Raw genomic sequence first — 12,081 nt, 5'->3', positions numbered from 1 at the left:
ACAAACTCAGTTAGCTTGGAAGATCTTTAAGGATCCTGAATGGCTCAGCCATGTCTGGTCTTGTGACTCTTTAAAGACCTTGCCAAGCTTTTCGCGCTGTGCCGCGTGAGGTGCAATCAGCCAGAAGCTACCTACTACGGGCAGCCCATGGGGATCCATCTTGGCTGAAGGGTGTTGCAGAAACCTCCCCACTGTCACCATTGTGCCTTCCCTCAGCGAATTCCCATTAGCCATGGCACATGTCCCAGCTTCTCGCCTCATTATGGCGGTCGCAACAGAAATGAGCTTCCCAGCTCTCCGGTTCAATTCCCAGTGAGCGTTTGGTTACGTGAGCTGCGGAGCAGGGTCCTCGCTAGCAGCATGGATTCTATCTGCCCGTGGGAGGTAGCAATAAGTAATACACTTTCTGAGTCAATGCCTTGAGGCCTGGCACCTGGCAGGAGGACGTAGAACTGCATCTGGGACAGTTCTTAGAGCCTGTTGACTCCTCCTTTGCAGCCTTGGGCCAGTCAGGCAAGTTCCTAGAGGTTATTTTTTGAAGGCCCCCAAACCTCTTCGAACACAAAGCATCACAGTTGCAGCAAAAGGCCATTTCTACCTGCAGATCCTTGAGGCAGTGGTCCATATTGTTGTGATATAATTTCAGAAACCCAGGTAGTAATGAGGAGTGCAGCCTTTGAGAGGAGTCTGTGGCTGCCTCTGGTTAATAGGTAGGTAAGTTAATGAGTCAGACAGGCTGTCATCCAGAAGTCTGGATAACGAGATCTAACTTTCATTTGTCTTCACAGTTCCACCAAAGATCTCCAATATCTCTTCGGACATCACCGTGAATGAAGGCAGCAACGTGACCTTGGTTTGCATGGCAAATGGGCGTCCTGAGCCTGTCATCACCTGGAGACACCTCACCCCAACAGGTAAGAAACTCAACTGGACTTGACTGTGCTGGTGTTTTGTGAACTGTACAGTACTTTGCTTCTCTTCCAACATGAATAGAAAATTTCAGTAGCAAAACAGGCAGCTGTAAAAAAGTGGCAAGAATCTGCAAGCTTGTTTTGCAGTGTGATTTCCCAGGCACGATAACCAGGTTGTCTGAGGGAACAAATGAAATTACTTCAGTAGATGCTACAGAATTGGACCTGTAATTCTATTTAGCTTTGGTCTTCATCTACTTGTCTCAATTTCTACTGCTGGTAATGCACAGCATGGTGGTAGAGACAAAACACTGCTGGTGCCAGAGAGAGGGGAAAGGATTTCTGTTTAGATGTTACATAGAAGAGGTTCTTTCTGAAAGCCATGGCATTTGCTTCTCACTGATTTGCCTTAAAAGGGAGAGGCAAACAGTGGCATGGGTGATTTCATATTACGCTCTGCTTTGGCAAACAGTCTTTCTATGTCTCATGAGGTGAGTAAAGAAGGCATTTGATCTGCAAGATGAGTGAAGAGCAGGGTGGAGACAGAATAAAGGAGAACTCACTGGCTTTGTTCTGCTATCTGCCTTCCATGCTCAAGGATGTAGCAAGCTTGGAGGGAAAATATCCTTTCAGTAGTCAGACTCCATGGCATTAGCAGCTTGGGTTGCAATCAAACCTTCACCCCATAAAGAGTTATCAGTAGGATGGGAGAAAGAGGTAAGTTTCTTTTCCTCTGTATCATGTCCTTTGAGGAGAGAAGAACTCTTTACTTGATTTCTTCTGCCATCAGATATTCTTTCATCTAAAATGTGTTGGGACAGCATTTAATATGAATATTCATATCCATATAAATAGTCTTCTGTGATACTCCCATATATGTAAAGGGTTAAAGAGGGTTTGAGGTAGGCAGAGTACAAGCTTTCTGTATGTGCTACAGGCAGTCAAGCTATGTACTGCAATTCAGCAGCCAGAAAAGGGGAGAGCATTGCATAAAGAAGGTCGGAGAAAGAAAGACAGAATGACACTTTGGAACAGAGCTCAATACAAGGGCTGCATCCAGAAGGCCCTGGTTTTGGGGCCTGTGGTTCAAACTGGGGTTACTCAGATTTCCTGTCTCACCCCTTCAGCCAAACCAACGTCCTCCTGAGCTTTCACTTATATGTGCTTTGTATTTCTGGCACATTTCTTGCAATACTAAAAGAAGGAAGGCAGGGGAAGACTGCCAGGAAGAGGTGGGAGAATCAAAGCTGATGAAGGGAACACTACTCCTCTGTGGTATCATCATCGTTACCTGACTTTCCTCTTCTGCTGTTTTCAGTGTTAAGCATGACTGTACTATTTGCATATATAGGGCAATAGACCCTATTTTTTTCACCTTTAATTATACATATAGAATCTTCTAGCTCTGGCATTTCTGCTCTCAAGTTTTATTTCATATCAAATCTTTCATCTTACTGCTGCATCAATCTTTCAATCCTCCATCTAATTCTTTCTTGTATTTAAGTAGGAGACACTCCCTAGTTATTCTGTGAGCACACAGCCTAGCATTGTCCAAGGTAAAGGCGTTACAAGCATGCTAGTTTAAATCTTTTTGAAAACTAAGGCCTGGTACACATGAGATGTGTTGTTCAGAGCGCTAATAAGAAGATTCTTGTCCTGACTCATCACTTTGGCTGCATGTTCGTGCTTTGTGTGTTTTTTTTCCAGTTGTACCACCTACTCCATTGTATCAGACACAGACTTCTCCCTTTTAAAAAGGCTTCTCAGAGCAAATCATTCTGGCTATCCCCTCTGGTGAGCAACGGAACTGGGGAATCCCATCCCCATTTGATTCCAGGGTCAGTTTAACTGGGTCTGTTGTTCAGTTTTCCAGCACGCCCTGTCACTCTTTTTCTTCCATCCTGTGTGTCTCAGAGATGTTGCCTTGTTAGCATCCCTCAGCGTCCTCTCACTGACCCCCTTCCAATCCATCCTCAGTTCTCCCCTCTACAGTGCAGCCTGCCAAGCACTCCCTCCCCAACCAACCAGAGCCAGGGATGAAGGGCAGGCAGTTCCCAGTCTGTCACCTCCATGTCTCACTGCTTGTTTCTCTCTCTTTTTCCCCATCTCAGCCCATCTGTTATCTTTTACGGGTACAAAGGAACTGCTTTCAGGCAGACATCAGGTCTTTGAGCATCTTGTAGCCCAATAAAGCACTTGTCCCAAAATGGAGGACAGAAGGGCTTCTTTTAAATGTTTTCCTTGAGGTTGACAATTAATATAAATTCCAAATCTATTCCAGAGCTGTTGCAGTTAGAAACACGTCTTATCGTGGAATCTCCCTTTTCCAGAACTGTAAGGCATTTTGGCTCCATTTATGCTAGTTTTGAAGACATCTGCTATGCATCAAAGAGCTATTTTAGATCATTGTAAAGGTTTCTAAAATATCTCTCTCCTTGGATTTTTTCCGCGGTTAAACTCGTGACTGCAGAACTGGAAGAACGAGTGTTACTGAGCTTGTGTAGGAGGTTTTGAATGGTCAGGTTGTGAAATTAAACCAGCACTGGGGGTCAAGAGGGCCAAATTGCTGCTTCTTTGTGCACTGTCCTCAAGGAGTTCATTAGCAAATTTGTCTGCTGTTTCTTTCATTCATTGACTTCATCAATAGTGTTTGTTGACTAATTACCTGAGTTAGGACCACAAAAATGATTTATTTCATGTTGGCTGGGAAGCGGAAGGTACAAATGCAAAGGGAAAACGGTGTTGCTACCTATGCGAAGAAGGCAGGGATGCATGTGATAGTCCATTTAAATGCTGCTGGGCCTCAGGAGTGATCATAGCCCGCTCATCTGCCTACCTGGGAAGTTAAAAAAGTTGCTTTATAAAATGCTATATCATTTCCTTTGCTGGTCCTTCAGTGAGCATTTTCCTCACATCAACTGTAAGTCTCCAAGCCCTGAAGCAACCCTGTGAGATAGCTGAAGTGTCGCTGTGGTTGTTGACTGTAGCACTGACACCTGGGAGGAAAGCAGGGAAGGGGAAAAATACTTTAATAATTCCGATGGCAAATGACAATATAGATCAGCTTTAATTTAATGAAAGCAGGAATGACATTCCTTGGAATGATGCAAGTCCTAACTCTCCACTTCCATCCCTCTTCAGATGATTGACTGATTGGGTTTTGACAGGGCAAGTGGAGAGTCAGCCAGACCCTTTTATTTCTTATCCAACAGGCTATTATGCTGTAGGACATTGGCAACCTGGTCTAACTAGTTGTGGACAGTTTAATAGGCATTGACTGGGAGCACAAACAGCTTCATTAGCTCTTCTCCTCCAACCAGCAGAGCTCTCTTCTGAGATTGCCGACCTGCAGCTTCCAGCAACAGCCCAGCACCTACCTGCTCGTAGTCCGATCCCTTTCCTGTGATTCAGGAAATGGCTCTGAGTTTATTAAGCCTGCCGTGCCCTGTGACTTTTGCCATCCCAGTTTGTGACGGTAAACCATGGAAAAGACTGTAGCAGTCCTCAGAACTGGATTTCTCAAGAAACTGTGATTTGTTCAGTTAGAGCTGGGATGAGTATTGATGATTTCCTACACAGACTACATGAGTTAGCACTTGTCAGCATTGGAAATATTTCACTAGGGGGATATGCTCTGGTCTCTCATCTTTTGAAAAGGGACAAAACCCAGATTCTCCCCTCTGTGACTTTGTACAAAGAGTGAGTGTTAGCCTCTTGTTTTCTTCTCCTTAATATTAACTCATAACCTACATGATCCATGGCCCACAAAAGTATAGATTTTTTTTTTTTTTCCTTACTGAATGTAGACCAATCAAATTTCTAGTAGATGCACCACAGCCTGGAAAAGGTCCCAGCACAGGGCCATGTATCATTTATCACACTGACACATTCTGTGTGGGCTACCACAGGCAGCCTACCCATCTATGGTTAGTTGTGTTAGGAGATGCTTTGTTTTCCCTGTACTGTGCACCAAGATAACAACTAACACAGACAAGAAAATAATCCATTAAGATAGTTTACCAATTGTAGACAAAGCCTGCTTTTGAGCTCATCTTACTTTTACTTCACATCTTTCTTGACTTATGTTTATTGAGGCTAACGCAACTTCTCCCTACCTATAAGCTGCTGAGAGCACAGTCCAGAGGCTTTAACATTTATCATTCCTCATCTCTTCATCTTATTCAGAGCCATGCTAACTGCCTGGTTGACTGAAAAAGAGCTTCCTGGGAAAAATAAAGATTCATGTATGTTCATATTCTTATCAATAAACTGCCTCTCAACAGAAGCCCTAAAGAGTGGCCTCTTGTGAATTGGGTTAACAGCAATATGAACATGGACAGTAGTTGCAAGGCCTTTGCAGTCCCAGAGATCTCGTTGCCAGGCCTGTTGCGCTGGATGGGCGGACAAAATTGGAAGAAAAAAGCAGCTTCTGTCCTGAAGAGCTTGTACTCAGGTTAACAGAAACAGTCTTATTCATGTTTCTTCTCCTTTCCCACAAGACATCGGTTATTGACACCTCCCCAGGGGCCTTGCTGATGGGCACTGTGGCAAGTGCCATGATATTGGTACCCATGTGTGATGGCAGCCTGAGCAGCTGTGGCAGGGAGACAAAGCTGTATTGATCCCTGTGGGGCTCAGCTCAAGGTCAAACACTTGAGGCTTTTACTGATTGTGCATAACTATCTGAGGAGCAAACGATTCAGTTTTCCTAGGGCAGTTACAGAGTGTGAAACTTGTACAAAACTGCCAGGAATCTCATTCATGATCCCACTTCCCCAGCCTCAGCCCAGCAAGGCTGTTTCATGGAGAAGAGAACAGTCTGGATTCTCCCAAATTCCACCTGACAGTCTAAAGATACCCACTTTGGCTCAAAAAGGAGCTTAGTTATTACAGTGGTAATCACAGCATAAAAACCAGTCTAGAGCAAAGCAGATAAGTATTGATTGCAACACCCAAGTTTCATGTCACAGCATAAAATGAAAGGAGATGGGAAGCCTTGTCAGATACGCCAGTCTGATTCTCCCTAGAGGGTGCTAGAAATTCTCATTGAGTCTTACAGAATTTACCATAGCCTGGAAAGTTTAGAAGGGATAGAGAATACAGAAGAGTGCCTGCATGCTCTGTGTAATTGAGATGGTATACATATAATATATTTATAAACAGCTGTAGAACTCATTGCCATGGAAAGTTATTTAAAGACGGGAACTTGGCAAGGCTCAAACAGTTTGTGTGTTCCCGAGGATAATGTGAACAAATCTGGATATTCTTGTTATTCACAACAAAAAATATTGAAAAGGATGTTAGACTTCATGCTTTGGGGCTCAATTACTAGAGATCAGGATGAGACATAAACTGAAAGAGACAGATTATCTCACACCCCCGCTCACTCATGTATCTTCTTTCAGTGCATGCTGGTCTCCTTACAGGGTCAAACACTGAACAGGAGGGAAACGCAGCTTTCTGGAGGCTTGAGATTCAAGATGACCATATAGTTCATACAGGCAACTTTGGTCTTTATGCCCTGTGTTTATTTGCCTCTCATTGCTGCCTAAACCCAAAGCCTTGCTACTGCACGTTGTGTTGCACAGGAGAAGCCAGTTTATGCCCAAAGAAGATAACAAACAGAAAACCCCCAGCCACAGTCACCTCATGTCAACCCTGTAGGCACTAGGTAGTGATGAGTGACAAGGTGTTTTTCTGGTTATCTAAACCATTTGGATTTAGCCCACCACTCTGCTGCACTCTGAAAACCTCAATAAAACAGTTGTGAAGAGAAGAAGTGTTATTTGGGGGTGGAGGGTGTTTTTTGTTTGGGTTCAATGGGTTTTTTTGTAGTGTTAATGTGCCAGCTCTTCTCACTTCATATCCTTCTCCCTCTCTGACTGCATTTGCTTCATCAGGAAATTTAAGCTTTACAAGGTACTTGTTTGACACTGCATTTTGGGATATTGGGTGGCAACTGATGATTTTCAACCAGGTTTCTTTTTCCTCCTTTTTCTTCTTTTCTTGCATCCTCAAAATACTCTCTGGCAAAAATGTGCCCTCATCTTCCACAGAGACCTCTCACTTTGCTTCTCATACACTCCCTGTTTCTTTCAGGACTCTTTCTGAGATATCTTTTTTTCTCTTGGTCTAGTCTTCATCTTATCCAACAACATTGGGAGAAAAAAAAAAAAAAAGAAGAGGCTGGTGGCTCACAAAGATCTTGGGAAACAAGATGAAGTTTCAACTTTTTCAGGGCACCTCCAGAAGACATCCAAAGTTGTTTCAACCTCTATTTGCTTCTCACTTCTGCTGGCTCCACATTTTTTACTTTTTTAGAAGTCCCCTCTTCTTAGCGCATGGCCCACAAGCAGGAACCCCCTGCTCTCTTCCTCACCTATAATAAACTTAAGTTCTGAACGTACTCTCTCCCCGATACACTGGAGGGATTTGATTTCTTCCTTCTGTGCCCAGAGACGCATACACTGCACAGAGATCCCTCCTATTGTAATAGTGCCCCATTCGGTTGCTGTGGCCTGCAATGCTGTTTCAGTACCAATACTGTTGATGCATGAGTCATGCATTTTCTTAAGAGCTTTGATTTCTCTCTCTGATGCCATGGCAGAGAGGGAGAGCAAGGCCTCGCAAGTATTTTGGCATTTCTGGGGAACAGGTAAATAAGGTTGCTGTGAGAAGGGAATTTGCCCTGCTGCCTTCAGCAGTTGTTGGAGGGGAACATCTGGGGTCTTCTGGTCAGTGCTTGACTGTTCCACCTCTGGCAAGATGTGGCAGTTGTGTACCAACTTAGTGGCCTTCCTGGCACACAGAAATGCTGTTCTTCACAGCAAGCTGGAGTCTGGTAGAGTTGCCTCCATGCTTCCATTTTTCCTTCTCCCAGATTGGTACCACTTCTAGTCAGCCATGGTGTTAGAATCTTTTCCATGGCATTTTAAAGGCTGACTTGGTTTGTATCCGTATGAAAACATTCATCCACCTACAGAAGAGCAGAATTTTTCTAGTTCACTGAGTGCTGTAATATTGCTGTCTGTGCAGTGCTGTACAGCTACTACATCTGCCCTCAAGGCTAGTGCAATGGGGACATTTCTGTTTAGTAAGGACATTAAGGAATAACTAGCTTCTTTCTCTCCCCTCCTTCCATGAGCCAATCCTGAAGGATCCCGGAAGGATGGAGGTGGGAGTGCAAAATAAGCACCCCAGAAGATAAGAATTCAAAATTTTCCATAATTAGTGATGACAGGAAAAGGAGTTGCCATACACTAACCATAAGGAGGATCTCAGCAGCAGGTTAATGAATCTTTACAAATTTTCCACTGTTCCCACTAGCACTAACCCGTCGAAATCAAGGAACTTTTCTGTCGTGACCAGAACGGAAAGAGGAAAGGTCTGCTGCTTACCTTGCCGAGCGTGGTAGATGCTGTCGGCCTTGCCCTCATTCCCTACCAGCTTTCCTTGTGCTCCAAACCTGCCATCGAGCACTCTTGTATCCTGTCTATAAGCAGCCAGCTTACCGCAAAACAAATTGTCTGCAGGGAATGTTATTGAGTGCAACACACTGAAGGTGTGTGTATGTTATTGTGTCTCCCTCTAGTGATCTGAACTCATGGTTCTGCTTTGGGTGTCTTGTGCTTGGAGCTACTCATTTGGTGACAGAGCTTCTTTGGGTTCACAGGGGCAAAGGGCTGATATTTTAGGACTAGGTCCCATTTCCCCTGCCATCTGGAGGTCACATTCCCCACCTGTAGCTCCATGTTTACAGCTGTAGTTTGCACCCGAAAATTTAAATGTGCTTGTAAAGATACAGAGAGGTTGTGTGTGAATTAAAGAGAAAAAAATCACAGCATTTTAAATTTAATACTTTCAATTCAAACATCCTTAAGAAAGGTACTCTTGAGAAGAAATGGAGAAACTGCATTTTTTTTTCCCCTTGTAGCTGTAATCTAGAAGTACTTTCACTTTAGGCAAGCATATTTCTCACTCTCTCTTCACAGTAGGAGAGACACACTAATAAAAAGGGAAAGTTAAGGTAGTAGCTTATAGCTGTTCCCTGCATTTTTTTCATTTAAAGAGAGAGACTTCACCATTTTTGTTATTATGCTGTTATGTGGCTTCAACTGATCTCAATGGCTTCACTGACTTCAGTGCCTGATACATTCTGCACTGGAGCCAGAGCTACCATCTCCTCTCATCTAAGGACCCAGGTGAGCGTGGATGACAGCAGCTACTGCACCACACAGGTCCTGCCAAGACAGTGATGCCTGGAGGGAGTTTTCTATACAGCCCCAAAGCCTTCACCCCTTCTAGCTTCTCCTGCACAATCATCTGACTGTCTCTTGCCCCTGCCTCCACCCCCCATGCCAGTCTCACTGATGAAGCCACTTGGCTTTTATCTCCCAGCTCCAGAGATAGCTGGAAAACAGTGAGAGAGAACGGGGTGGGGGTGGTGCAAGGGGAAACAGGTTTATTTGCAGGAGTCTCCTGTACAGAGACAGATCCAGAGCAAAGAAAAAGCCAGCTTTGGGGGCAAGACATCTGGAACCTGCTTGCTGTGATGACCACAGCACAGTCAGGTGTCACTCAGCCTCCTGCGGTGTGGAGCTTTTCTCCCAGGTCTGAATGCAGTTGTAATGGAAGTGGGAGTCTCCCAGCTGAAGGCAGTGAGCTATTTTGGCAACACAAGGCTGCAACAGGCGCTGGTGTTGTGAACCATTGTGCTCTTTTTTCCTTCCTCAGCCTCCTTTCTGAGCATCACAGAAATATGTCTTCAGAACATTCCTCCCTTTCTTGTCTGAAGAAAAACGTGAGAGACTGAAAACATGACTCAGGGATATTTTTTAGGAGATGCATGTACAAAAGTGTTGTTCTTATTTCTTCTTCAGTTACTTTTTCTTTCTGAGCAGCACCTGAAAAATATGACTCTTCTCGTGTACTCTGTATTTTTTCATGTACTGGCTGAACAAATCATCCTTTCTCGTAAACTCACAAGTGCCCAGCACAGTGCTACTGCAGCACGGGAGTGAAGCTGGCAGCAGCAGGGAGCCTGGGAGGGGACGGTGAGTGCAGGCTCATCCAGGGAAACAAGAGCTGCTCGCTGATGCAGCCTTTGAAGTTCACACCCAGTTTGGGGTGACTTGAGCCATTTGAAGGATGAGCGTATCCTGCTGAAGGATCAGCACAAGCTGCGAGCAAGGAAAGTGTAACGCAGGCGATGATGGCCTGGGAGAGGCTCTGATCGTGAGATATTTCAGTTGTTGTCATACTGACTGAGGTCTGTGGCAGATTGGAAGGGTCATGGAGTGAGGAGAGGACACGGCACACTTTGCAGGGCAGCTAACAGAGCCCACAGCTTGTCCTGGCTTGTGTCCCAGGAAAAACACCGGTGGGAGATGAGCCGGCTGCAGTCTGTGGTAGGCAGAGGGAAGAGCGATGCAGCCTCTCAGGGGGTCCCTAGGCTCCTCATAAGGGTGCCTGCGGGTCACTGCCCTGTTACATGTGCCTGGCTGAGAACTGCTGGCAGGGTCACCTTAGTACATGTACCATAACTGTCAGCAGATGCCATTAGCATCATCCTTACCTGCCGCGCAGCTTGTAGATCTGTAAAAGCCACATGAATATGCAGGTGCGCACTGCTGTATGCGTTATTTGTGAGCATTTTACTATGTGTTCATTTGTATGTTCACCATGCTGGTGTCTGTGCGTGCATTTTGCTGCACGGGTAAGCTTTTTGATCTTTACCAGCCCTATGCACCAATCTCAAAGGTTTGCATTTCCTTAATGGTAGAACTGTGAAACATAGCAGTAAGCATGAAAAATAAATGCAGAGGTTAGAAGACAAACACTATCCAGAGTCATATTGTACCTGCCATCCTTTGACTGTGGGGCATGGATCTGTACAGGTGTCCAAAGTCTGTCTGTACAGCCTAAACTACAGCTGCATGAGTGGGGCAGAGAATAAGTATTTTTAGTGTCAATCGTGATAAGAGATAAAATTTCAGAAATTCTTTGAACTGCAGAAGCTCAGATCAGGCTCTGAACTTTGCGACTCCAGTCTCTTTCTGACATGCTTACTTGTACCTACTGCATTTATCTCTGCTGTACTTGGGCATCTTCCAAGCAAAGAAATGATTAGTTCCTGCTTCTGTCTCCCCTTCTGCCCAAGGGACTTAAACTGAATTTGTGACGACAGTTGGTCTTTGGGTAGAGGCTGCTATTGTAAAAGGAAGTCAGGGCATATAGAGATATATGGTCCTGGTAATGTGAAATTTTAAGCGCCCCCATTTCCTGAGGGGTGATCTACAATCACTTGACTGCTGTGAGGAGGATTTCTTGTAGCTCTTGGGAGCTTTCCAAGGGTCGACACAGGTGGAGATGGGAAGCCCATGTTCCCTAGATGTTCCTTCAGCAAGTCCTCAGCTCAGAAGCCTGGAGCTGCATGTGTCATAACTTGGGTGGAATGCAGGCATGTGGAGAGGCAAGTCCCTCCATGTGAGAAGCTGGCTTGGGGCTCAGGAAATGCCAGGATGGGTCTCTAAGTCCATGCACAGAGCATAGGCTGTAAGGGACCTGGGGACAAAGAAAAGTCACTTTTGCCATGCATCATCTCCTGTGTGAGATGAGGGAAGGATACTGTTAACTTGAACAGACAAAAGTAATTAGAGAAGTAAAATAATAGATTAATGATCAGCCAGTGTCAGGGGAACTTATTAATTATCAGTAGAGGATTTCCTTCAATGTGCAGGCCAGCCGAGGGCATGCAAGATAGCAACCGAAACTCTGGTCCTGTTTAAGGAAGCTGCTGGGGAATTAGTGGCATTGGGTGTCTGGAGAACGATAGTAGAGGTTGAGTTAAATGCTTCCTTTGAATCTCATGTTATGTGTGGCTCAGGTAACGGCTGGGGAGGAGGGGGATCTGGGAAATGCTAGATTGTATCTAACTGATGTTAATAATGGCTCAATAAAAATGCTCTGATAAGAACACATTAAAGTTGCACAGTTAAGCACTCACAAGCCAGGTAAGGTGAAATTTAAGGTTACAACTGCAACCTTAACTCTTCTCCTGCTGAGTGTACCTTAGCAGGCAGCCTCTAATTAAGGGGCATCAGGCTATTTCTTAAGTAATACATCATAACATTGGATAATGCTCTCTTCAGCTTTAGACAGGTGAACACAG

General features: G+C 44.8%; 1 protein-coding gene across 4 annotated transcripts in view; it reads left to right on the top strand.

Annotated features, from left to right (window-relative positions):
- The window catches only part of LOC104363821 (limbic system associated membrane protein), a 1,022,402-nt gene that overhangs the window by 906,817 nt on the left and 103,504 nt on the right, over positions 1-12,081 (top strand). For all 4 annotated transcript variants that reach the window (XM_042788682.1, XM_033005145.2, XM_033005144.2 and 1 more), the window contains one exon: positions 789-914. In XM_042788682.1, coding sequence (XP_042644616.1) covers positions 789-914 — 126 coding nt within the window. The remainder of the gene's footprint in view (positions 1-788; positions 915-12,081) is intronic.

This window comes from Tyto alba, unplaced genomic scaffold (assembly GCF_018691265.1).
Source record: "Tyto alba isolate M040663 unplaced genomic scaffold, T.alba_DEE_v4.0 Super-Scaffold_14, whole genome shotgun sequence".
Classification (NCBI taxonomy): Eukaryota; Metazoa; Chordata; class Aves; order Strigiformes; family Tytonidae; genus Tyto; species Tyto alba.
This window is presented reverse-complemented; position numbering and strand designations above follow the sequence as displayed.